We start from the raw sequence: 27919 nt of genomic DNA, 5'->3' as shown, positions 1-27919 counted from the left end.
ACGTGCACCAGCCGGTTTCGAAACAGTTTCTACCCTACTGTTGTTAGAATACTGAATGGACCAACAAACTCTTAACATATGTTTTTGTTTTTGCTGCTGTTTACCTATTATTTACTTATTTATGCTACTTAACTCTGTGATCTGCCTGTATTGCTTGCAAGACACAACTTTTCACTGTGCACATGTCGGTACGTGACAATAAATTCAATTCAATTCAATTAATTTTTTCTTTCTCTACAGATGCTGCTGGACTTGCAGAGTTTCTCCAGTTTGCTCTGTGTTTGCTTTCATTCAGAAAGCTAGTGCAATTCAGTTTCTGGTCAATGGTAATCCCAGGATGTTGATAGTGGGGTTCAACAATGGCAATGCTGAACATCAAAGAGCAATGATTATATCCTCCCTCTTGTTGGAGATGGTACGATTTAAATATTACTTGCTACTTGTCCGCTCAAACTTGGATGTTGTCCAGGTCTTGGTGCATAATGACACAAACAGCGTCAGTATCTGAGTTTTCACAAATAGTGTCAAACATTATGCAATCATCAACAAATATTCCCACTTCTGAGTTATGCGGGAAGGAAGGTTACTAATGAAACAGCTGAAAATGGTTAGGCCTTAGGCAATACATTTACATGCTCTTGTGGTGCAGCAGAAGTGACTTTCCATCTGCTCTTGAGGTGTGTCATAGCACATCTGAACAGATTGATTAAAAATATCTCTGAGATGAACAAGCTCTTGTAAGGCCGTGCTACTGTCCCTATCTCTTGGCCAAGGGACCTGGATTCAATCCTACCTGTCCTGAAAAGGTTGATTAGAAAAGGCGTATTTTGAGGAACTCCTGCACTGATGTCCTGGAGCTGAGATAACAGTCCTCCAACAACCACTACCACCTTCCTTGTGCCAGGTCTAACTCCAGCCAGAAGACAATTACTCCCCTAAATAACACTGACTTCGGTTTTGCTAGGGCTCCTTCATGCCACATCTGGTCAAATGCTGCCTTAATATTAAGTGCTGTCACCTGTACCTCACCTCCTGTCATCGTTTGACACATCTGCGACAGGCAGATAGAGGAGGATGAGGATGTCAACTATTCTCTGTTGGTGCCTCATCACTTGTTGCAGACGCAGCTAGCACTCCATTAGCTCTAGCAGGCATCACACTGCCAAGCCACCCTTGGTGATGGACCAGGAAGTCCTTCATCCAGAGTACGTTCTGATCCCTTAACACCCTTAGTGCTTCCTCCAAGTGATGTTCGACATGGAGTAGTACTGATTCATCAGAGAGGTGGTGCGGTCGGTGGTAATTAGCAAAATGTTTCCTTACCTACGTTTGACCCGCAGCCTTGGGACATCAGGGATAACTCCTTTCCAACTGTATATCATACTGCCACCAGCACTGATGGGTCAGGATATACCCAGGGTTAGGGCCTGGAATGTTGTCTTATCAGGTGTGATCTCACGAGTCTGACTACTTAGAGGCATAGTCATAGAGTTGCACAGCACAGAAACACACCCTTCAGATATTCAGGCTATTGTTTGTCAAGTCTGTGGGACAGCTCTCCCAATTTTGGCACAAACCTCCAGATGTTGCCAAGAATGCCTTTCAGGATCAGTAGAACTGTTTGCCATTCTCATTTCAGGTATTTTGGTCCATACGGTTTCATTACTATAAAACCTTTTATAAAGTCTAAGGAAAGTCTGAACCACAAAAGGACTTGGGAGTCCTAGTTCAGGATTCTCTTAAGGTTAACATGCAGGTTCAGTTGGCAGTTAGAGAAGCAAATGCAACGTCAGCATTCATTTCAAGAGGGCTAGAATACAAGAGCAGAGGGGGACAGCTGAGACTGTGTAAGGCCCTGTATTTGGAACATTGACAGCAGTTTTAGGCCCTGTATCTAAGGAAGGATGTGCTGACCTTGGACAGGATCCAGAGGAGGTTCACAAGAATAATCCCAGGGATGAAGGGCTTTTTACATGAGGAGTGGTTGAGGAGTCTGGGTCTGTAATCAATGATGTTTGGAACAATGAGGGGGATCTCACTGAAACTTACAGAACATTGAGAGGCCTGGATAGAGGGGACATGGAGAAGATGTTTCCACCAGCAGGAGAGACTAGGATCCTGGGGGCAGAGTTGGGGGGGGGAGGGGGGGGTGGAGAGAAGAGGTGGCGACCTTTTTGAACTGATATGTGGAAGAATTTCTAAGGCTGTGGAGGCCAGTTCATTGATTGCATTCAAAACAGAGATAGATAGGCTCTTAATAAAAACCGAAAGAAGTGCAAGTACTGCAGCATCCCTAGATATCTTCTTGATCAGTAAGGGGATCATGAGGTATGTGGAGAAGGCATGAATAGGAAGGGGATGGAGGGGATATGGACCAAATAATGGCAGATGGTTGTTTTTCAGTTAGGGCATGATGGTTGGCACAGACTTGGAGGGCCGAAAGGCCTTTTCCTGTGCTGTACTTCTCTTTTGTACTTTTTGTTCTTTTGAGAATGGGATTGAGAAACACGTCAGCCACAATCGAATGGCAGAACAGACCCAATGGGCCAAATGGCCTAATTTGCACCGATATCTTATGATCTATTGGTTTGATAAAGGAGTGTCTTGCTAGGCCATTTCAGACTGTGGGGAGAAAGTGAGGACTGCAGATGCTGGAGATCAGAGCTGAAAATGTGTTGCTGGAAAAGCGCAGCAGGTTAGGCAGCATCCAAAGAGCAGGAGAGTCGACGTTTTGGGCATGAGCCCTTCATTCCTGGATGCTCCTTGGATGCTGCCTGACCTGCTGCGCTTTTCCAGCAACACATTTTCAGCTCATTACAGACTGTGGCCAGATCAGAAAAGGATGGCAGATTTCCTTCTCTCTAAAAAAAAATTAGTGAATCTGATGAGATTTTACAATAATCAACAGTGCCATGGGGCTGCAATTAGGTTAGCTTTTAATTCTATATTTTCTTGAATTCAAAATTTCACCATCTGCCCTGGTCAGGGTTCTGGATTACTGTCTCGTGACGTTGCCACAACACCACTTCCTCCCTAAGAAAGGATACTGAACATTCACTTTGAAAACCACATTAACTAATTTGCCCAAGTAACAGACTTTGCACTTGTGCACAAAATGGCAATGTTGAAAGGAAGCCAGGTGCTGTCTCGCAAACACTGAAGTTGCTATTATTATTGATTCAGAACTCTGCACCTCAAGCTGTTGACATGATGCTGAACAATACTGAGCTCTGCACAATGAATCATTTAAACAAATATTAACACTAATTACAAAATAGTTGGCAGATGCACCCAATTACAGTGGCATCATAAATAATAGTGAGCAAAGGCATAGTTATATTTTATAAATACAAATGAACCATGAATCAGAGGTTATAATTTAATTGGATTTCAGTAACAAAAAAATAAGATTAGTAATCACTAAATTTATTATTGCAAACGTAATTTGCAATTCTATTAACAACTGCTCAAGGCCATGGGACATCATAAAATGTTGAAATAAATTTATTCTGGGTTTGTTTAGCCAGCAGGCTGCTCCATAAATGTAATTACATCATGTGGAAATGATACATGAATATGTAAATTAGCAATTGCGCTCCAACAGCCATTCACAATGCTCTTAATTAATCACTCAATTCCCACAGCCTCTTTCACTCTGGAGCACATGACAAAACAAGATGGAATGGAATTGACTTGGGGTCTCTCTGGACAGCTATAGTATTACAGCAACTGCAATTGTCTGGCTCAGAACCAGACGCCTGTGAATTCAGAATCCCTAAACAAAGGCAACATTCTCAGCTAACACAAAAGCAATGGAGTGCTAGATATCTGAAATAAAGACAGGAACTGGTGAAGCTGCTCAGCAGGTCTGGTAACATCTGTGGAAGGGGAAATCAGAATTCCATTTCAGGTCCGTCACCCCTTGTTGTTTTATCTTTTTCTGCTGCTAAGTATTTCAAACATTTCATTTTTTTTATTCTCAGATACTCCTAATACCTTTAGTTGGCAGAAGAATTGATATTAACAAGCATTTTCCCTCAAAATTTCCCTTTAAATAGGTGTTGCATCTTGAAATTGATTTGGAAACAATGCAGATGGAAGAGGACAAACTCCCCCCTAGAAACCGGAGTAACATTTCCCCAAAATGATTCCTTCCAAGTATCCAGAGTGTCAGGCAAGCAGTGTTTCAGGGAAAAAAAATCGAAATGCCACAGCAGTTTTCAGTTAAGCCAGCTGGGTATACAGATGCACTATTCACAGAACTTGTCAGCGTGCCTCTGTGGACTCCATCTGATATTTCAGCAAGGATGAAAGAAATCATTTTTCAAAACAAAAAATTGCAAACTGAAATAAACCTGAGTTTGTAGATATCAATTGTTTAGCTAAAGACACTGAAATTGACATTGATATTAGCATTTACTGAGGGTAAAAAACCCTGCCTTCAAATCACCGTCTTATGTTAGTTTCTCTCCCTCCTTGGCAACGATTACATATTCAGATATTTCTTGATGCCTACCACTAATCACTTGGCCAAACAGCTCCTCAGGTGTGTCTCCAAAGAAAGGGACACATCCAACCACAAATTCGTAAAGAATAATCCCCATGGCCCACCAGTCCACTGGTTTGCCGTATCCTTGCCGCAGAATTACTTCAGGAGCGATGTATTCTGGAGTTCCACAAACCTGCAAAAGAATAGGATTTAAAAATAGACATAAGAGGCAATTCTTTTCCAGAGGGTGGTTCGCATATGAAATGAACTTCCTGAGGAAGTGGTGGATGGGGGTACAATTACAACATTTAAAGGACATTTGGATAGGTACCTGGGTAGCAAATGATTGGTGGGATATGGGCCAGGAGCAGGCAGGTGAGACTAATTTAGTTTGGGATTATGTTAGGCATGGGCTGGTTGGACCGAAGAGTCTGTTTCCAAGCTGTATGACTATGACTCTGTAACAATTAAACCACAACTGGAGAACTGTTTTGGTCACTACATTATGGGAAAGATGTGACTGCACTAGAGGGCCTCTTGAATGAATTGAATTGAATTGAATTTATTGTCATGTGTACCGAGGCACAGTAAAAAGCTTTTCTTGTGAGCAATACAGGCAGATCACATAGTTAAGTAGCATAGAGAAGTAAATAATAGGTAAACAGCAGCAAAAAACAAAAACACAGGTACTGGCAAAGGTTAAGAGTTTGTTGGTCCATTCAGTATTCTAATAACAGTAGGGTAGAAACTGTTTTGAAACAGGCTGGTGTGTGTGTGTGTGTGTGTGTGTGTGTGTGTGTCAGGTTTCTGTACCTTCTCCCTGATGATAGAGGTTATGGAGAAACATTGGCAGGGTGGGATGGATCTTTGAGAATGCTGGCAGCCTTTCCTTGACGGCAGGTCTGCTAAATGGGTTTACCAGGCTACTGCCGGGTTTTAATTATGAGGAAAGATTGGATAGGCTGGGGTTATGTGGTTAAGGGAATTAAGTGGGGTGATTTTTGAGAAGATTTGTAGCTCAGGTTGAGAGTTTGCTTGCTGAGCTGGGACGTTTGTTTTTAGACGTTTCGTCACCATGCTAGGGAACATCATCAATGAGCCTCCGGTGAAACGCTTTCTATTTATGGGTCTTCATTTCTGGCTATTTTTCTCAGAGGATGGTAGATGAGGTCCAAATCATTCTAAACAGAATGGAGTACATTGAAAAAGTTTGCAGATACCGACACTTACCAACAGGTGGCAATAGACCCAACCCCACAATTAGAAAACTATATCCCGTCCACATTGAAAAGGCTTCAGAAATCAGGACAGTTAAATAAGACAGACTTCCAAAAAGGGAAACCAGATGGATTTAACACACCCCGCTACTACAGGCTACCTAAAGTACATAAACCAGGGCCACTCCCCGACCCATAGTCTCACTACCTGGAACACCGACATACAGACTAGCCAAGGAACTCCACCAAAATCTGAAATATCTAGTAGAAAACGCATGCCACTCCACCCAAGAATTCCTGAACACCAAAGAGACCAAAATAGAAGAGGACGAAATAATGGTCTCCTTTGACATAACAGCCCTGTTCACATTAATTAACATTAACCTGACCAAAGAGCCACTGACTGCACTACTAGAGGAACCAAGGACACAAACACCAGACAGCACCAACTTCATCAGCAAGGACAGCATTCTCAAACTAGTGGACCTATCCCTCACCACCCACTTCACATTCAATAACAAGACCTACAAACTAACAGAATACCCATAGGACCACCAATATCGGGGTTCCTAGTAAAAGCAGTAATGAAGAGAATTGAACAAACAGCCCTCCCAACTATCTAATCCAAACTTTGGTCCAGCACCTGGAAAATACCTTTGTGATTACAAAACGGAAATTAGAGGAAACCTACAACATCATTAACAATTTCCTGACAAGCATAACATTCACAAAAGAAGAGGAGAACAACAAGTTCCCATTCCTAGATGTCACAGAAGAAGAACAGTTAATGGAGAACTTCAAACCAGCGTCTATAGAAAAACAACACACACAGACCAAATACTTAACTACAGAAGAAATTATCCCAATACCTACAAACGGAGCTGCATCAGGACATTATTTCAATGAGCCACAACACACTGCAGCACCGAGGAACTATGAACAGCCATAAGTATATGGAAGTATATGGAAGAGCGGGTATCCAATAAACACAATCCACCGATTTCTCAACAACAAACCCAAACAAGCAGACATAACGTACCCAGAAACTCGAGCCACATTACTTTACATCAAAGACATCTCTGAAATTACTTCCAGACCTCTCAGACCCCTTGGCATCATGGTAGCCCACAATTTTACCAACACACTTAAACAGCGACTAATGAACCTAAAGGACCCTATGTTAACAACCAGCAAAATGAATGTCATTTACAAAATACCATGCAAGGACTGTAACAAACACTACATCGAACAAAACAGGCAGAAAACTAGCCACCAAGATACATGAACACCAACCAGCCACCAAAAGACATTACCTACAATCACTAGTATCCTTACATACAGACAAGGAAGGACACGACTTTGACTGGGACAACACATCCATCCTAGGACAGGCTAAACAGAGACACGCACGGGAATTCCTAGAGACTTGGCATTCTAACCAGAACTCCATCAATAAACACCTTGATTTGTACCCCATCCACCATCCTCTGAGAAAAAGAACCGGAAATGATATTACCCACCTTAAGAAACCTAGACACAAACAGAAAGCAGGACATAACACCAGCGCTTCACTGGAGGCGCACTGATGATGTTACTGAGCATGGTGATGAAATGTCTGAAAATAAACCTTCCGGCTCAGTGAGCAAATGTACAACACGAAGTTAAGTAGGGTATAAGATTATAAGAGGCACAGATAGGATGGAGAGGAAGACAATTTTTCATTAGTAGAAGCAGCAGTAACCAGGAGTTAGAGATTTAAAGTAAGAGGTGGAATTCAGGTGAATGTTTTTCACCCAGAGGGTGGTGGGAATCTCAAACACCCTTCCAAACATTGAGTGTGAGTCAGAAACTCTTGTAACATCTCAGCAATAGTTATATAGTCAATTGCATTGCCATTGCTTCTAGGGCAATGGACCTAGAGCTGGAAAATGGGATTAATCTAGTCACATCTTTGTTGACTAGTGTGGACATGATCAGCTGAACAGCTTGCCTTCTGTGCTGTAAATGTCGGAGTGTCTAAAGATAAGAGCTATCACTGATGGATAAAGATGGGTTAGCAATGACTGGAGGTTATTAGGCTGTTTAAACACACATTCCTAAGAGCTTAAAAAAAACCTGAAACAACTGCAGATGCTGGAAATCTGAAACAAAAATGGAAATTGCTGGAAAAGCTCAATAGGTCTGACAGCATTGGAGGGGAGAAATCAAAATGACCTTTCTTCAGAACTCAAGAGCTTAATACTGAGTACGATGGAGGTGTACCCCAGAAAACGTTCACTTAACTTGGTAGCTTATGGATGGCTTGCAGTCTCCTGTGTGGTTTTACCACATGATTATTTTACTGACAAGTAGATTCAATTTTTCATTTTATATCTTCAGTGAATGTGAGCAGCTAAACCTGTCAGTAGAGTCAAGGTGGTCAGTCCATCTTCAAAGAGCTCGCTGGCCACTTGATAGGAGTGTGTGTTTAGCTCACAGGAGGCATCATCCAGTGATCTAATTTAATAGTCTCAACAGTACAGCAGGCAGTAGAGATTGTTTGTGGGCAAGGAATTAAATTTACTAGAAGTTTCCGGAATCTTTTGGCTTCCCCCGCCTACTTGAGTCTAGGCTTCCTGGCAAAGGAGCCACGGTCCGCATTTTTAAAGAAAAGTAAGTTGTCAATTGGCAGGTCACAAAAAAACACCGTGGGATTGGAGGGTTTATATCTCTGCCCTGATTTTAACTGGGAGGAGAAAGTGAGGTCTGCAGATGCTGGAGATTAGAGCTGAAAATGTGTTGCTGGAAAAGCGCGGCAGGTCAGGCAGCATCCAAGGAACAGGAAATTCGATGTTTCGGCATTAGCCCTGAAGAAGGGCTTATGCCCAAAATGTCGAATTTCCTGTTCCTTGGATGCTGCCTGACCTGCTGCGCTTTTCCAGCAACACATTTTTAGCCCCAGATGCCATTGGACAAACAGCGTTGAAAGCAGCCTTTTGAATCATTAGCTACATATTTTCAATTCATTTACAAATGTTTTGCATCGTAACATAGAAATTTGTTAGCATTTTTGTCAAATGAAGCAATACTGTAATAAAGCAATGTTCATTTTTCGTACAATAGCAAGAAATGTAGTCTATTGGAATGGTGAGGTAAAGTAAATAAACGTACACAAACATATATTGAATAGAGATAAATATTACAGTAAAACTGCTGTGTTTCCTCAATTGCTTTATGATAGAATTTGCTTACTCTAGCAGTGACATTAGAAACGAAATATTTAAACCAACAACACTAAAAACAGTAATCATGGAAGAGAAATGGCAGACTATATCCTGCCCTAATAGAAACTAGACATATAAGTGCTTTCCATTGCACTAAATCATAAGGAGCAAGTAGCCTTTTAATATTATTTGTCATGTACATCAAAAGGACTCATTAAACAGGATATGTGCAACACAGTAGAGTGGAAGTGTAACTATATCAGGGACCAAATTATGGTCATTCTGAAATGAAGTGCGCTGAAGGGAAATGGGACATAATCTGAGATTTAACACAGGTTACCGATTTTTGAATTATTCTGCATAGATTGCTATTTGTTTTGTGATGGGTCTTTGTTTACTCCTTGAATGATGCTTGCTGTTCGAGAGCAGAAGCATCCATTTTGTTAAGGATGAAAACGAGTTGACATTTTTGCTTAAGTCAAATCTGAACATTCCCAGAGAGGAAAAAGGGGAAGAGGAAAGAAGGAAAATGTAGTGGGAATGTGGACCCCAGTTTTATCTCCACATCCCAGTTAGTAGCAGTGAATACATTTTCGTTTTTTTTCCCTAAATTTACCTCATTCTTACTATTACCTAAATAGTCAGGATTTGTGTAGCTACCATACATGAATTTACTTGTTGAATTTTCTTTAAGTCGGTGTTCCATTTGTTTTTATCCTTCCTTCTGTTTAGTTTCCAATTTTTCGAGTTCCTCCGTACTATGAATTCAAATCTCTGTCAATTATTGCAAGAATGACTCAAGTTTGACTAGGTTTATATTGGTTGGTGTCACTTGCTCCAAGAGAGATTTTCTGATTGAACATCTCAAGAACTGGAAAAATAGTAATCTCTCATCACACCTTCAATATCCAGATAAATTCTTTCCATGATGTGTAATGCTAAGCTAAGCAATGATACAAGGGTATCATTGATACAGTTCACTTATTTTGGAAGTAGTTTCAACTAAGTTGCATGATCCAACTCTGATTATTTTGTTGACATTTTTGCAGAATTAAACATTCCTGATGGAATGTATGGATGTTCTTTCACAAATGTGACCATCGATAATTAGATTAAATTAGATTACTTACAGTGTGGAAACAGGCCCTTCGTCCCAACAAGTCCACACCGACCTGCCGAAGCGCAACCCACCCATACCCCTACATTTACCCCTTACCTAACACTACGGGCAACTTAGCATGGCCAATTCACCTGACCCGCACATCTTTGGACTGTGGGAGGAAACCGGAGCACCCAGAGGAAACCCACGCAGACACGGGGAGAACGTGCAAACTCCACACAGTGGAGCCTGAGTCGGGAATTGAACCCGGGTCTCAGGCGCTGTGAGACCGTAATAAGTGACCAATAGTCATCAGACACCACCTATATACAGAACGCTTGTTTAAACACAAAGAAGCTTGTTTATTGAAATGTGAAAGGTCAAGTTCTAACACAGGGATTTGAAAAACTTGAGTTGGGCATCAAATTACTGCATCTGAGATTTGTCCGATACCTCATTTGTGTTTAGCATTCTGCAGTATAAGTAAAATGGACTGTTTGTAAACCGTGGAATTTAATTATGTGACAGGCTCAACAAGGAAAAGAATATTGTTTTCAAGTAGTTGACATGTTGAATCTTGCTTCAAGCTTTCAAATCTCGACAGTATGGAGCAGCTGAGACAGCAGGGATGCCAGTCAGCAAAACTACTACCTTACACAGCCCCATGTGGCTCTCACCTGTTTGTCTAAGAATTCTCTGGCATCCTTCTCAATGTGTCCTTCATAAAGGTTAGTTGTCATGTTCATCAACCCAACTTTTGACAATCCAAAATCTGTCAGCTTGATGTGCCCCAATGATGTTACAAGCAAACTGCAGAGAAAGGGAAAATGCATAATTCAGTTCCTCTAAAGTACATTTCTAACCAAAACTTTAACTGGCAAGGGAATTCTGAACAATTACTAGATCAAACTCAGAGAAAGGAAGCCACTGAAAACGATTACCTTACCACAGTAATTTTGTAAAACCAAGCACAGATTCTCACTAGAGATTTTGGGTGGGGATGGGGTAGTGGGAAAAAATTAATACCACAAAATAAGTCTAATTTTTTTATATAAACCTGTGGTTGAAAATACTGGAGATAAATGAATTATTTTTCGCGAACTGAAAACTGAAAAAAACTGGATGATGGAAATTGGAAACAAAACAGGAATTGCTGGAAAAGCTCAGCAGATCTGGCGATACTTATGGAGAGAAATCAGAGTTAGCATTTCAAGTCCACTGACCTTTCAAGGCCCTGAAACATTAACTCTGATTTCACTCCACAGATGTGGCCAGGCATACTGAGATTTTCCAGCAACCTCTGTTTTGAATGAACCCTGCTGGGAAGCGGGGTTTCTACTGCGGCTTTGAAAGGCTTCTCAAGCTCGAAAACAATGAGAATTTCACTTTAATGAGCTGCTCGCTAATAACAACCATTTATACAAAACATGTTTAATAGAGCTAAAGTAGTACAATTTTATGAGATTACAATGAATACGTTTCAAGTTTCCAACACAGTGTAATGTCTCACATCCAATTCCACAAATTCCAACCTCTTGTTTCTAATCTTGATCAACCATTTTCTACACTATGGTTGTTCAGGCAGAGAACTTCTTGCTGTGATCCTGCAGGCTCATTTCAGTTCTCGCATCAAAAATTTCATCTGGGTGAACAAGTTATAATTACAACATGATCTGATCCCCAATGATTTCGACTTTTATAAAGTAATAGTATCGTTTCGGTTATTGCTACCCTAGATTCTCTTACACCGAATAATATTCGAGCATTGTAGTTTCATGCTCAACCTTTGTCAGGATAAACTCAAGTATTTATGTGCACACCCTCAGAGATTTGAGATCTTTGCATATTTTCTTTCAGATTCCCGGAGTTTTGCCTCGGTAAGAGATAGGAACAGGAACAGGCTGTTTTGCCCCTCGAGTCTGCTCTACCATTCAATCGGATTATGGAGGAAATGACATTCCTCACATCTACTTTTCTGCCCTTGCCTCATTACCCTTCATTCTTCGAGTGACCAAGAATCTATCTACTTCTGGATCAATGGTGCTGGAAGACCACAGCAGTTCAGGCAGCATCCAACGAGCAGCGATGCTGCCTGAACTGCTGTGCTCTTCCAGCACCACTGATCCAGAATCTGGTTTCCAGCATCTGCAGTCATTGTTTTTACCTCAAGAATCTATCTATCTCAGCTTTACAAATATATAAGGACTCTGTCTTCACTGCTCTCTATTGCATGAAGATCCTCAACCAACAGAGAAGAAACTCCTCATCTCAGTCTTCAATTGGCACCCCCCCTTTATTCTGAGACTATGCCCTCTAGTCCAAGACCCCTTTCATGAGGGACAACATCCTCTCAGCGTTTACCATGTGAAGTCTCTTAAAAATTTGATACGTTTCAATGAGATCACCTCTCATTCATCTAAATTCCAGGTGAGTCAAGTCCCAATCTGTTTAGCCTTTTGTTCAAACAACAGTCCCTCTGTGCTGGGATCATCCAAATGAACCTTTTCTGAACTGCACTCTAGCATTTGTCAAATGGATCAACTGGCTAAAAATGACAAACCAAGGTGCATTCTCCAGTAAGTTTTAACAGTCTCTATCTTGCTTGACTAAAAATGAATGAAAGTAACTTTCTAGATTGCATGCTTTTGAAATCTATTCTTCCCAAGTCACTGTTTACAGATTGGTCATTTCCATTACCTTCCAGCAAAGTATACTGTTACTCATCAGATTGCACAGCCCTCATATGGATATGATACAACTACTCAGCACTACAGATTTATATCTGGAAATCCACGCACTTTATACATCGGCTGCATCCACCTGAGATGGTGCTGGCTGCTGTGTTAGTCAGATACTATCTCCTGTGCTGAACTGAAAGCTCAACGTAACACTGATCCATTGCTGCTCCTTTGTTCTGTCATTCAGTTAGAATATGGCTGCTTTGGTTTTCTGTCCGAAAAATCCTTGCTCAAATCCGAATCCATCAATCTTCATTTGGAAATGTTCAATTGGCTGTCAGCCTCAATAATGTTATGAGGGAAGAGAGTTCCAGATTTCAACAAAAGTCCTGCTTTGTGAGATCATTTCTAGGTGTAGTGAGTTAGACACAGAATAACGGGTGTAATGATTGTAACAGGGCTGGCCAGCTGAACCTCAGAATATGGTTGGAGCTGTTAACATGGTCCAATCAGGGAACCCTGGCTGACATATTTTATGAAAAAAAAAGTTATTGAGACTCCGCAGCCTGACTCTGTATGGGGCAGTACTATAGCTGAAGACTGTTCATGTATAAACAAAAGGTAACTTGGTCATGGGATACCAAGTGTGGCTCAACACTTTAACTCCCCCTCCCACTCCACCAAGGACATGCAAGTTCTTGGACTCCTCCATCGCCAGGCCATAACAACACGATGGTTGGAGGAAGAGCACCTCTCTTCCACCCAGGAACCCTCCAACCACAAGGGATAAACTCAGATTTCTCCAGTTTCCTCATTTCCCCTCCCCCCACCTTGTCTCAGTCAAATCCCTCGAACTCAGCACCACCTTCCTAACCTGCAAACTTCTTCCTGACCTCTCCGCCCCCACCCCACTCCGGCCTATCACCCTCACCTTGACTTCCTTCCACCTATCACAACTCCATCGCCCCTCCCCCAAGTCCCTCCCTTTTATCTTAGCCTGCTGGACACACTTTCCTCATTCCCGAAGAAGGGCTAATGCTCGAAACGTCAAATCTCCTGTTCCCTGGATGTTGCCTGACCTGCTGCGCTTTTTCAGCAACACATTTTCAGCTCAGCTTAACCTCACCTGCTTTCAGGACTTTGGGTTAAATTGCTCCCAATATTAATCTCCTGTGATTTTGTACAAAATGCATTCTTCTCACTTTCTTACCAATTCTTCTTTAACTCGGTTAGTACTTGTAGAAAGTGAGGACGACAGTGAGAGTCAGAGTCAAAAAGGGTGGCCATGGAAAAGCACAGCAGGTCATGCAGCAATCCAGCAGCAGCAGAGTCGACATTTCAGGCATAAACCTTTCATCAGGAATGTGGAGGGTGAAGGGGGCTCTCGACGTAATCTGCCCTGCATTGGAGAGACAGGATGCCAACTTGTGGAGTGGTTCAGGAACATCTCTGAACAACAACCCCACTGCCCTTTGGCTGACCACTTCAAATCCCCCTCCCTCTCCCACAAGGACCTGCAAGTTCTGGGCCTCCTCCACTGCCAAATCCAAGCCAACTGACAACTTGAGGAAGAACACCTCTTTCTGCCTTGGGACTGTCCAACCACATGCCATCAATGTCGACTTTACTCGTCTCCAAATCTCCCCTCCCCCCAACTCAGCACCATCCTCTTGACCTGTCCTACCTCCCATCTTCTTTCCCATCTATCAGCTCCACCCTCCCCACCAACCTATCACCATCACCCCCCACCTGCATCTACCTATCACCTTCCCAGCTATCTTGCCCCCTGCCTCACCCTCATATTTATCTTCCAGCCCAATTCCCCCACATTCTTGATGAAGACCCTATGCCTGAAACCTCAACCCTCCTGCTCCTCAGATGCTGCCCGACCTGCTGTGCTTTTCCAGCGCCACACTTTTCGACTCAGGTTACTACTTGTGTCAGGTTAAGCAAATACTGTTTCTTTAATTCACTGACAGGATATGGGTGCTGCTGGCTGGGCCCAGCATTTATTAATGTTGAGAGGTGGCCCATGTACTAGGCCCACAATGCAGTTAGCGAAGGTACTCCACAATTTTGACCAATGGCACTGAAGGAACAGCCAAATGTTTAATGAAGATTATTTAGGAAATACTTGCCAAGGCCCCAAACACAGATTCTCCCAAGTGTTATAGTGCAAAAGGAGACCATTCAGCCCATTGTATTTGCACCAGCTCTCCAAATGAGCAATACACTTTGTGACATTGTCCTACCTCCTCCCATAACCCTGCACATTCTCTCTCTCAGATAATAATGGAATTCCTTCACTGAGTGCTTCAACTCTACTTGACCCCACCATATTCAGGCAATGCATTCTGGACTTTAACCACTCAGGGGTTTGACAATTTATTTCTGAGATGAATGGGCTAAAGCAAATGCAGAGTCATAAAGATAAACAGCAAGGAAACAGACCTTTCCATCCAAGCCGACCAGATATCTTAAATTAACCTAGTCCTACTTGCCAGCATTTGGCCCATATCCCTCTACACCCTTCCTATTCATCCCGGTGCCTTTTAAATGCTGCAATTGTACCAGCCTCTATTCCCAACTCTGGCAGCTCATTCCATACACGCTCCATCCTGGGTGAAAAAATCGTCCCTTAGATCCTTTTTAAATCTTTCCCCTCTCACCCCAAACCTATGCCCTCTATTTTGAATTCCCCTATCCCAGGGAAAGGTTCTTGTCTATTTATTTTATCCATGCCCCTCATGATTGTATAAGGTCACCTATCAGCCTCTGACACTCCAGGGAAAATAACCCTAGTCTATTCAACGTCCCCCCATAGCTCAAGTCCTCCAACCCAGGCCACATCCTTTTATATCTTTTCTGAACTCTTTCAAGTTTCACAACATCCTTCCTATAACAGGGAGATTGGAATTGCACACAATATTCTAATAGTGGCCTAACCAATGTCCTATACAGCTGCAAGATGACATCCCAACTTCAATAAGTGTGATGCTGGAAAAGCACAGCAGGTCAGACAGCATCTAAGGAGCAGAAGAATCCACATTTTGGTCATAAACGCTTCATCAGTAATGAGCTCATTCCTGACGAAGGACTTATTCCCAAAACATCAATTCTCCTGCTCCTTGGATGCTGTCTGACCTGCTGTTCTGTTCCAGCACCACACTCTCTGCCCTGATCTCCAGCATCTGCCGTTCTCACTTTCTCCTAACCAACTTCTATACTCAATGCTCTGACCAATAAATGCAAGCATACCAAACACCTTATTTACCACCGTATCTATCTGCGACTCCACTTCCAAGGAACTATGAACCTGCACTCCAAGATCTCTTATTTTTCTGCAACACTACCCAGAATCTTACCATTAAGTGTATAAGTCCTAACCTGATTTGCTTTTCCAAAATGCAGCACCCCACATTTATCTAAATTGAACTCCATCTGCCACTCTCCGCCCACCGGTCCATCTGATCATTGCAATCTGAGGTAACCATCTTCGCTGTCCATTCACCTCCAATTTTGGAGTCATCTGCAAAATTACTAACCAAACCTCCTAGATTCACATCCAAATCATGAATTAAAAAAAATAAATGTTTTATATTTGTTCCCTTTCATTCTCAGTCTTTTTTATGCACGACATCAGTTTTGCCTACTGACTGTCACCATGATTCAGCCTCGGAAAGAGTGACAGCTGATTAATCGATCAAATTTCCTTGAATTTAATTCAGCCTTTGAAAGCGGTCATTTACACAGAACTTTGGAATCAATTATTTGATCTGTGGTGTGTTGTTCCTAATAGCAGAAATTGAAGTGGGCGTCACTTCTGCTCTGCCATTTTCTGTCTCTAGGTGATCCGGTGGAAAATGTGAAATGTGAGTAGTATGCATGGGGAAACACACACAATCATACATTGCGGAAAGCTTTCATTGGTGAAAATCAACTGTCAGTAGTCTTTACAACAAAATTTACAGGTGGGCTGTAAGAGCCTCCTGAATATCTAGAGATATTCTTCCTAACAGCCACAACGTTCCTCCTTATTATTACTATTATACATGACACTTACTGAGGGCACTATGGTGGTCTGGGTATTTGATTCAAAATTAACTTACACTTGTAAATGTTGCACATTCTTCATGTGTACATCATCACTGTTTGTTGAGACTACCTAAACGGCGGCACGGTGGCACAATGGTTAGCACTGCTGCCTCACAGCGCCAGAGACCCGGGTTCAATTCCTGACTCAGGCGGGTTTGCATGTTCTCCCCGTGTCTGCGTGGGTTTCCTCCCACAGTCCAAAGATGTGCAGGTCAGGTGAATTGGCCATGCTAAATTGCCTGTAGTGTTAGGTAAAGGGGTAAATGTAGGGGAATGGGTGGGTTTCGCTCTGGCAGGTCGGTGTGGACTTGTTGGGCCGAAAGGCCTGTTTCCACACTGTGTAATCTAATCTAAACATATTGGGACACCTCTCAGTTCGTGCACACATTGACTACTGGGAAGTCATGGGCATTCCCTTTATTGTGGAAAAAGCTATGGTACGTTTCTGCGTTCACTCTTCTTTAAATGTTCTTGGTGTAAAGCAGATACGTGAGCAGCACCTGCAAGTTCCTATCCAAGCCACTCGCTGTCCGGGCTTGGAAATATATCACTGCACCTTCACTGTTGCAAGATCAAAATTCTCTCTTTAATGGTTATTAGGGGTTTGCTGACAGACTTCAGTGGTTCAAGGCGGCACTACCCCACCACCTTCTCAAGGGCAACTTGGGTCAGGAAATACATGCTGGCTCAGCGAATAATGCCCATGTCTCATGAGGGAATTTTTTTTAAAAAGCCCAATGTCCCCATCATTGTGGCTAAACTTTCAGATTCAGCTGATCCATGCATTGCAAAGGATATTGATTTTACCACTGCATCCCTTCCACCCACACCCCTTCCACCCACACCCTCACTCCCCACGCCTCTTCCACCCACACCCTCACTCCCCACGCCTCTTCCACCCACACCCTCACTCCCCTGCGCCCCGCCACCCAAGCTCTCACTCCCCTGCCACCCAGGCCGTCACTCCCCTGTGCCCCGCCACCCAGGCCCTCACTCCCCCGCTCCCCTTCCACCCAGGCCCTCACTCCCCCGCTCCCCTTCCACCCACGTCCTCACTCCCCCGCTCCCCTTCCACCCACACCGTCACTCCCCTGTGCCCGTTCCACCCAGGCCCTCACTCCCCTTCCACCCACACCGTCACTCCCCTGTGCCCGTTCCACCCAGGCCCTCACTCCCCTTCCACCCACACCCTCACTCCCCCGCCCCCCCCCTTCCACCCACACCCTCACTCCCCCGCTCCCCTTCCACCCACGTCCTCACTCCCCCGCTCCCCTTCCACCCACGTCCTCACTCCCCCCGCTCCCTTTCCACCCACACCCTCACTCCCCCGCTCCCCTTCCACCCACGCCCTCACTCCCCCGCTCCCCTTCCACCCACGTCCTCACTCCCCCCGCTCCCCTTCCACCCACACCCTCACTCCCCCCCACTCCCCTTCCACCCACACCCTCACTCCCCCCGCTCCCCTTCCACCCTGGCCCTCACTCCCCCCCACTCCCCTTCCACCCACACCCTCACTCCCCCCGCTCCCCTTCCACCCTGGCCCTCACTCCCCCCGCTCCCCTTCCACCCTGGCCCTCACTCCCCCCACTCCCCTTCCACCCTGGCCCTCACTCCCCCCACTCCCCTTCCACCCTGGCCCTCACTCCCCCCGCTCCCCTTCCACCCTGGCCCTCACTCCCCCCGCTCCCCTTCCACCCTGGCCCTCACTCCCCCCCCTCCCCTTCCACCCTGGCCCTCACTCCCCCCGCTCCCCTTCCACCCTGGCCCTCACTCCCCCCGCTCCCCTTCCACCCTGGCCCTCACTCCCCCCGCTCCCCTTCCATCCTGGCCCTCACTCCCCCCGCTCCCCTTCCACCCTGGCCCTCACTCCCCCGCTCCCCTTCCATCCTGGCCCTCACTCCCCTGCTCCCCTTCCATCCTGGCAGCCCTCACTTCCCTGTGCCCCTTCCACCCAATCCCTCACTCCCCCGCTCCATCATTATCTACTCTGGCTACATGTGACTTCAGACACATAACAATGTGCTTGACTCTTAACTGTCCTCTGGGCAATTAGATTAGACTTAGATTAGACTTACAGTGTGGAAACAGGCCCTTCGGCCCAACAAGTCCACACCGACCCGCCGAAGCGCAACCCACCCATACCCCTACATTTACCCCTTACCTAACACTACGGGCAATTTTAGCTTGGCCAATTCACCTGACCCGCACATCTTTGGACTGTGGGAGGAAACCGGAGCACCCGGAGGAAACCCACGCAGACACGGGGAGAAGGTGCAAACTCCACACAGTCAGTAGCCTGAGTCGGGAATTGAACCCGGCTCTACAGGCGCTGTGAGGCAGCAGTGCTAACCACTGTGCCACCGTGCCACCCAATTAGAGACAGGCAATCAATGCCGGCCTAGCTAGCAATGCTCACAATCTGTGAATGAAGTTTTTTTGAAAATTGGCTGCAAGAGCAGGTCAATGGCTAGGAATACTGCAGCTTCTGACGGCCCCATCCATCTTCTACAGTGGACACATCAGGAGTGTGTTGGAATGCTCCCCACTTGCCTGGATGAGTGCAGTCTCAATAACACTCGAGAAGACATAGCACAGGACAAAGCAGCCGGCTTTATTATTTGTCGAAGTAATGCCATTCACTCCCTAAACCACTGTGGAAATTCAACAAGGCTCCTTCAACATCATTTTCCAAACCCACAATCACTACCATCTAGAAAGACCAGGGCAGCAGTTACATGGGAACACCACCAGGTTCATGATCCCCTCCAAGCCACTCAACATCTTGATTTAGAAACATATTGCCGTTCTTTCAGTGCCTCTGGCTACCTCTCCAATGGCAATGTGGGCCTACTGACATTAAATGGACTGCAATGGTTCAAGAAGCAGGCTCACCACCACCTTCAAAAAGGCAATCAGTGAGAGGCATTAAATGCTGGCCCAGGTAACAACACCAACATCGGAAAGAAAAACAACACACAGACACCAGCTGTTTCCACAATTGCACTGGTGTCCTTGTGGTTTTCGTTGTTAACATGATCGGATCTGCATTATTTGGAATCCTGTTTGATTTGCCTATCTATGTGTTTGCTCCCTAGCTTTTCTCTGATAGTTATAAATTCCTTCCCTTCCTGTCTAGTGCCTCACCTTCTGTGAGAAAAATCATCTGCTCATGCTTACAAGAATCTGCTGGTGTAGAAATGAAGAGCTATGATGATTTTTACAGGTGATGGTGGTGATGTCCTCACCCTGTGATGTAGCAGTAGCTCAGACTGTTGGGTGGTAGCACAGTTCAGTGACCGCTTCCTTAGTGCCTGACTAAAGAGGAGGTGGCAATGTTCCATTATTGCTTTTCATTTAGTTGCACCACTGAGAGGGCAAATTTTGCAAGCATTGTTTGATCTAATTATTGCTTCAAGTGCATAATTCATGTTCGTATCAATTTATCACTTATTGAAGCTTTGCATGGAAGTACTTCAAAGACATTAAATGCTCTATTACTTCTAAACAAAAATAAAACTGAAAAATCTAAGAGGGGCTTCAACATTTATGCAGAACTATCAGAAATCCACTCAGACCTATTCTTTAGCTCTTTTTCACCCCAGAGTCCAGCAATTGTTTCCATGTATGAATCCAATATTTTTTTTTTGAAAGTTGCTCGTGAATTTGCCTCCATCACCTTTTCAGGCAGTCTATTCCAGATCACGACAACTCAAGTGTGTAAAATAATTTACGTTCATTTTTTTTTGGCTCTTTTTCCAAACTGTCCTCTTAATGATGGAAACAGTTTATCATCTCAATCCTCAATAAAAAAAACCCTCGTAATCTTGAACATCTCTATTAAACCTTCCTTTCACACTAACAGTCTCAAATGCACTCTCTATTGACTGTCTAGCGTGGATGTACTCAAGCATGTATCAGAGTGTGTCATTCGTTACTGTGACCAGCTGATTCACATCATGCTGTGTTGGAGATGCAGGCCCAGTTGGGACATCCCCATATCACACTGCAGCTCCTCGACCACTGCTGGTGCTACTCAAAAATTATCACCATCGAACTTCCAGCTGAAGTGCTTTGGACAACGTTTGCTATGACAGAATAAGCTACTGTGTTGATTGCTACAAGAGGATATTGAGAAGATTCTGGATTCTAAAAGAAATTATGCCAAATTTTGGCAAGGAGATTAGCAGCGCCTGAAAGTCTGTCAGCAGAAAACCTGTATTCAGTACTGGGGGTTTTCATTGCAGTCTCTTTCAGGCTATGATATGACAGGGACATGGAACAGAGAGGAACCCACACAGACGGTTGATAGTGATGGTAGGGGAGGGGGGATTCAACACATTGCCAATCTTTCCTAAGGTTTTTATCTCATCCTAGCATTGATAAATGAAGTTGCATAATTTAAAAATATTCTGTCAAATATTATTTTGATATTTTTCCAAGTTAATTTAAAAGAGCTTTCCAAAATTCATTTCTGATTTCATTTGACACCCGTAATGTGAAACTATGTTTGGTGGTCTCAGAATCCTATACCTTAACAACTGAACTATGTCAGAATGAAATTCTCCACTTCTATAAAATACTGTATCAACATCTATCACGTGCCCCGATATTTGTCATGCTCTGCTCCAGGCACTAAAACCATAAACATGTTCCGGCATCAGCTTAGATTAGATTAGATTACTTACAGTGTGGAAACAGGCCTTTCGGCCCAACAAGTCCACACCGACCTGCCGAAGTGCAACCCACCCATACCCCTACATTTGCCCCTTACCTAACACTCCGGGCAATTTAGCATGGCCAATTCACCTGACCTGCACATCTTTGGACTGTGGGAGGAAACCGGAGCACCCGGAGGAAACCCACGCAGACACGGGGAGAACGTGCAAACTCCACACAGTCAGTCGCCTGAGGCGGGAATTGAACCCGGGTCTCTGGCGCTGTGAGGCAGCAGTGCTAACCACTGTGCCACCGTGCCGCCCCTCTGCTGATTTCCCTCCTTTGACACTTCATTCAATAATTCTACACCCTTTCTGCCTTTACGATCCCTGGGAAACTGAGGATTAAATAAAACCCTCCTGCTTAAAACACTCCCTTGTATTAACGAAGAATGACTTAAGTCCCACAATTGCACAACTGCAAGAATCTTTAGTAGGCATACGGTGTGTTAGCTTTTATTAGTAGAGGGATTGAGTTTGGGAACCATGAGGTCATGCTGCAGCTGTACAGAGCTCTGGTGCGGCCGCACTTGGAGTATTGTGTACAGTTCTGGTCACCACATTATAGGAAAGATAGGTAAGCTTTGGCAAGGGTTCAGAGGAGATTTACTAGGATGTTGCCTGGCCTGGAGGGAAGGTCTTACAAAGAAAGGCTGAGAGACTTGAGGCTGATTTCATTGGAGAGAAGAAGGTTGAGAGGTGACTTAAATGAGACATACAAGATAATCTGAAGGTTAGGTAGGGTGGACAGTGAGAGCCTTTTTCCTTGGATGGTGATGGCGAGCATGAGGGGATATAACTTTAAATTGAGGGGTGATAGATTTAGGACAGATCTCAGAGGTAGTTTCTTTACTCAGAGTAGTTGGGGTGTGGCCCGCACTGCCTACAACAGTTGTAGACTCGCCAACTTTAAGGGCACTTAAATGATCAATGGATAAACATGTGGATAAAAATAGAATAGTGTAGGATAGATGGGCTTCAGATTGGTTTCACAGGTCAGCACAAATTCGAGAGCTGAAGGGCCTGTACTGCACTGTAATGTTCTCTGTTCTAACATTTGGAGAGAAGCACTGCAAATTGCAACACAACCAAGTCCCTACAGCACACATTACATCATCTCATACTAACTTACTAATGTATTAGTTGCTTCAGTCAACGTACCTTATCTATTTAATCCATTACATGGTTTACTTTCTGGAATCCCCAAGTAGATGCCAGCACCGCTGGTGACAATTAAGGATTTTGAATGAAAAGGGTCCACGTACAATTTTTAAAAAGAAAGTTGACATGGAGTAAAGACCAATAAGAGATCTTTTCAAGCTGTGGCACTTGCATTCCTTCATTCACACGCAAAACATTCTGATTAAAATCTTAAATGCGTACTTCATAACTTATTTCATCTCACGTAGAATCACATTTCATCTAAAGTTTTAGCTAAGATACAACGTGAAATAACAAACAGCAAACCCATTTACTGAAGTTAACCTTTGCATGTGCAATGAAATACTGGAGATCTTGATTTGCAGAAATTAACTTACTGAAAATAATTAATTCTGTAGCCAACAGCATTTACATATACATACTTATCTGGTTTCAGATCTCGGTGTACAATTCCATAATTGTGCAGATATTCCAAAGCAAGGACGGTCTCCGCAAAATACATCCTTGCCATGTCAACTGGTAAGGGGCCCATATTTTTCAACAGTGTAGCACAATCTCCACCTAGAAATTCACAAACAATTATTTTTCACCGACCAAAGATTTAATTGTTTAGAACTCTATATTGAGGAAGAATAGGTCTTGCCAGAAACAAAAGCTAATTTTAATTAAAAATGAGTACATTACCTTCTACATATTCCATCACCATACACAAATGGCGCTTGGTTTCAAAGGAACAGTACATGCTAACAACAAATGGATTTTCTGCAAATGTCAGGATATCCCTCTCTACAAACGCTTGTTGGATCTGATTTCTAAGGATTAAGTTCTGTTTGTTTATTTTCTTCATCGCAAATCTTTGTTTGGTTTCCTTGTGACGAACCAAATACACAGCTCTGAAGAAATAGAAGGAATAGTTAGTCCTTAGGTTTGTACATCACTGTTAGAACTATCTAATGTCAGGGCAGTTCGACGATTCAATTGGGAAAGGAATACAATTACCAAGAAATAAATGAATATGGCTCATTACACTTTTCAAATCTGAAGTATACAGATGCAATCAAAATAATGGCAAGCTGTCTGCTGATGTTTTGTCCCAACCTCGTTCCAGAGGTTTAGATCATAGACTTCCTCGGATTGGTCCACATTTGTGAATAAATTACCACAGCGGCTGCCATCTGGCAGGATGGCTGCCCATGTGACTTCCTGCCATCAGGATTTACAGGCTAGCAATCAACCTGCTTGGCCACATTACCAACGCAGCTTCCTTGGCCAAAAGGCTTGGCAGGGGTCTCAAACCCAGAGCTTCTGGTTCAGAGATAGAGATGCCATCCACAGCACCACAAAAGCCCATAATGATATAATGAATTCAATTAACTGAGCTGCATATGGTAAGTATTTTTTATTTAAAATTCCACGATTTTCAAATCAGGATGCAAAGTTCAGTAATATTTTAACTATTAAAAGAAACACTGATGACCTTACTGAACCCATGCAGTGTCAACTCACAATAATCTTCGGGAATCATAAAATGAACACTCTCCATTTTGAGGCTAATGACTTACTGTTGCAAGCAGGGTATACAATGATTTTTATATGACATGAAATGGAAATGAAAGGATTGACCTTAACTACAACACTCACCCATAGGCTCCATTACTGATCAGCTTCATGGTCTCAAAGTCAATTTCACGTGGCTTTCGCCTCCCCTGAACTGAAGGGCTAAAGGTCTGCAAAGGACGAAAGTATTCCATTTTATACTTGTGAAAGAAATATGGTATCAGAAGACTCATTAAGTGCAGCATTTATCTCCATTTCTGCAGAACTATTTCCTTACTTTTAGTGGTTTTTCATCCGTGCTAATCTAACGGAACATTGTCCATAGGCTTTTCTTCAAAAATTAATTCAGTCAATATTTTTCAAACAGTTTATTTTAAGTGACAAATTATTAGATTCATCAAATAGAGTTAACATTGAAAAAGTGTGCCTGAATTTCAATGATTTTTTTTGTAAATGGTTAAAGAGAGGGACACCAGTGCAGTTCAAAAAGGAGGGATTGAACCTGAACCCATGTGCAAGACCAATCAGTCAGAAACTTAGAGCAAAGGTTTCCCCTTTCTAGAGGTGGAAAGAGGAGGAAATAATTGAGCAATAAAGATAGAAAATGTTGGAGAAATTCAGCAGGTCTGGCAGCATCTCTGGAGAGAGAAAGGAAAGTTAACATTTCGTGTCCAGTGACCCTTCTTCCGAACAACGGGCAAGTCGGCCCTGGAGAGATATTCTCCACTCTTTCACCACTTCATTATTTAAGTGTAGGGTGAGTAGGTCCATTTGGGATTTTCTTGACTCACTAGCAATTAAGGCCCATAAGTGGCCTATTAATGTACAAGAACACCTAGATCCTGCTGCACCTCAGAATTTTGTAATCATTCCGATTAAGTAATTTTTTTATTCCTCACATTTTCCAATATCATATTCCATCTGACAGACTTTTGGACTCCTTCAATCCTCATCCTTGTTATTTGATCTTCAAAACATACTTTCCTCCATATTTGTATGTCATCTTCAAATTCAGCCACAATACCTTCGATCCTCTCATCTAAGTAATTGATATACAGTGCAACAGTTGAGAGTTCTGCACAGACCTCTCCAGGATCCCATTCCCAGTCTGAACAAGACCTATTTATGCAAGCTCTGTTTTCCACCAGTCAGCCAGTAAATCTTCTAACCATTCTAGTACAGGAAACTTCAGTTTAACCAGCACTCTTGATAAACCAGCAACAATTATATTTCTCAAATACCAGAAGTTTACTGTATTATTGTGATCTCCTAGAGGTCAGATGATGGTGCGTGAGAAGGCTCCCTGCCAGCAAGTTTTATTTAAGGCTAACTAAAATTAAGTGATTTATGCTGTAAATAATGTACAACAGTGATGTTTATTTCCCCTGCATTATGTTACTATTATTTATAGTCTGTGTTTTTACACTGATTAGGTGGTCCTCTTGATTATCCTGAGTATTTGACCAATCTACATACTCATAGGTGCTGGTCAATAAAAAGAGGCTATATCTTAACCTATACCAGAATCTCATGCTTAGCGTGTCAATCTATTATGTGACATGTTGTCAAATGTCTTCTGGAAATCCTAATACCGTGTATTAATAGACTTCCCTTTATCCACACTACGTGGGTCAATCTTCAATGATTCCAATAAGTTGGTTAAAGACAATTTCACTTACACAAAACTACGTTGAAACTTTCAAGGTAATCAGGAAAAAAATCAAAGTGTCCAATTATAACCTCTTTAATGATTCCCCATGACATATATAAAGCTAATGGGGCTATTTTGTCCCTGTTTTCTGCTTCACTACCTTCTTGAACAGGGGGATTACATTTGTTACTTTCCAGTCTGATGGAACTTTTCCAAAATATGTCTACTTTAAATCTTGTTAATGATTGAAGCTAAGTGTCTAATCAGAACACTTGAATCTGTCGCCAATAGTAACTTCACGGCAGAACAACTACAATAGATATAAATAAAACAAATAATTACAAAATGTGTGCCACACAGGGATTTGCATCAATATATCTTATAAAAACAAAATTCTTGAGCACCTCTTCTTCTGGAGATGCACTCGATGTAAACTTGACAGACAGGGCTGAATATTTCTCAGTTGAGAGGTGAGGGACTGGTAATATGGTGGGGAAGGATCAAGAGAGAGGAGTAAAGATATTGCCTTGGCAAATGACCAATGGCAAGAGGGAACCATAGCACCAGAGAGTCAACTAAGCCACTTAAGGGTCTAATTAAGTGGCCCTTCCCTCTTCCCCCAATCCTACTGACAGAGGGTACAATCAATTTTTATCAGTGTTTAAGAATTCTCTCCTGTTTTTATTTTACAAAATATATGAATAAATATTTTTACAAGAACTATCGGTATGAAGAGTGAAGGGCTTATGCCCGAAACGTCGAATTTCCTGTTCCTTGGATGCTGCCTGACCTGCTGCGCTTTTCCAGCAACACATTTTCAGCTTATTCAAATTAAAACAATTCAAGACCTGGCATTACTAGGTAGAAATCAGATCAGACAGGTTTGATCATTTGAATCAGGCAAGGCTGGGGGGTGGAATTGTACTGTCAATAAAACCAGCCTTATTCTTCAGATGACAATAAACTTGCTTTCTCACCATTCAGTTCCAGGAAGTGACCCTTAACTAGGACCTAGACTGGACTCCCCTGGGTGGGAGGTGAAAAACAGCATGGCTGACCAGCCAGTTTCTCTGCTTCAATCGACATCTTCTCCCCATCCCAAGTCATTTTTGTAGAGAAGGGATTGCTAACATGGTTCCACATGGGTAACTTCAAGCCAGTTAAAGGAATTCAACAGGAATTTCATCCCATCAGCGGTGGCTATTTCAGAATTTAAAACGTTGGAGAGAGGGGACCATTATGTTGAAGTGCCCTTTATCTTACTGCATCATCACTACAGCCTGCTGCTCCCTTCATGCTGAGGGGTCTCTGACTGGCCCTCCAAGTTTAAGAACATACCCATCACCCTTAACTAGACGGAGAGGCCACCCTTTTGCACTAAATGCTAGGCCGTGGTAAAATCACAGTGGCATACAGTGATTCCCCATACAGTGTGGCAGTCAGAAATCTGATATCCCACTGCTCAAAAGCAGAAATGGGTTTCTGCACTGTGGATTCTGAGTTTGAGATTAGAAAGAATTCATGGTTTTGGTAGGCACGCTCACATTAGAAATGTTTCAGAGAACATCTCTGGAACACACACACCAAACAACCTCACCGCCCTATAGCCGAACACTTCAACTCCCCCTCCCCCTCTGGCAAGGACATGCACATCCTAGGCCTCCTCTACTGCCAAATTCTAGCCACCCAATGCCTGGAGGAAGAACCCCTCATCTTCCACCTTGGGATCCTCCAACCACATGGGATCAATGTCAATTTCACCAGTTTCCTCATCTTCCCTCCCCCCCACCTTATCCCAGATCCAACCCTTCAACTCGGCACCGCCCTCTTGAACAGTCCTACCGGTCCATCTTCCTTCCCATCTATCCGCTCCACCCTCCACTGCGACTGATTACCATCAATCCCTACCTTCATCTACCTATCGCATTTCCAGCTACCTTCCCCCCAGCCTATCCCCCTCCCATTTATCGCTCAGCCCCTTTGGGCCCCCCTCACATTCCTGATGAAGAGCTTGTGCTCAAAATGTTGACTCTCCTGCTCCTCGGATGCTGCCT

General features: G+C 43.3%; 1 protein-coding gene across 2 annotated transcripts in view; it reads right to left on the bottom strand.

Annotated features, from left to right (window-relative positions):
* LOC132822321 (microtubule-associated serine/threonine-protein kinase 4-like) overlaps window positions 1-27919 on the bottom strand; it is a 190757-nt gene that overhangs the window by 38749 nt on the left and 124089 nt on the right. For both annotated transcript variants that reach the window (XM_060835555.1, XM_060835564.1), the window contains exons 11-15: window positions 24299-24384; window positions 23342-23550; window positions 23080-23218; window positions 10686-10818; window positions 4517-4682 (exon numbers count right to left, since the gene is read on the bottom strand). In XM_060835555.1, the coding sequence (XP_060691538.1) occupies window positions 4517-4682; window positions 10686-10818; window positions 23080-23218; window positions 23342-23550; window positions 24299-24384 (733 nt within the window). The remainder of the gene's footprint in view (window positions 1-4516; window positions 4683-10685; window positions 10819-23079; window positions 23219-23341; window positions 23551-24298; window positions 24385-27919) is intronic.

The sequence above is a fragment of the Hemiscyllium ocellatum genome, chromosome 2 (assembly GCF_020745735.1).
Source record: "Hemiscyllium ocellatum isolate sHemOce1 chromosome 2, sHemOce1.pat.X.cur, whole genome shotgun sequence".
In the NCBI taxonomy this organism is placed as follows: Eukaryota; Metazoa; Chordata; class Chondrichthyes; order Orectolobiformes; family Hemiscylliidae; genus Hemiscyllium; species Hemiscyllium ocellatum.
This window is presented reverse-complemented; position numbering and strand designations above follow the sequence as displayed.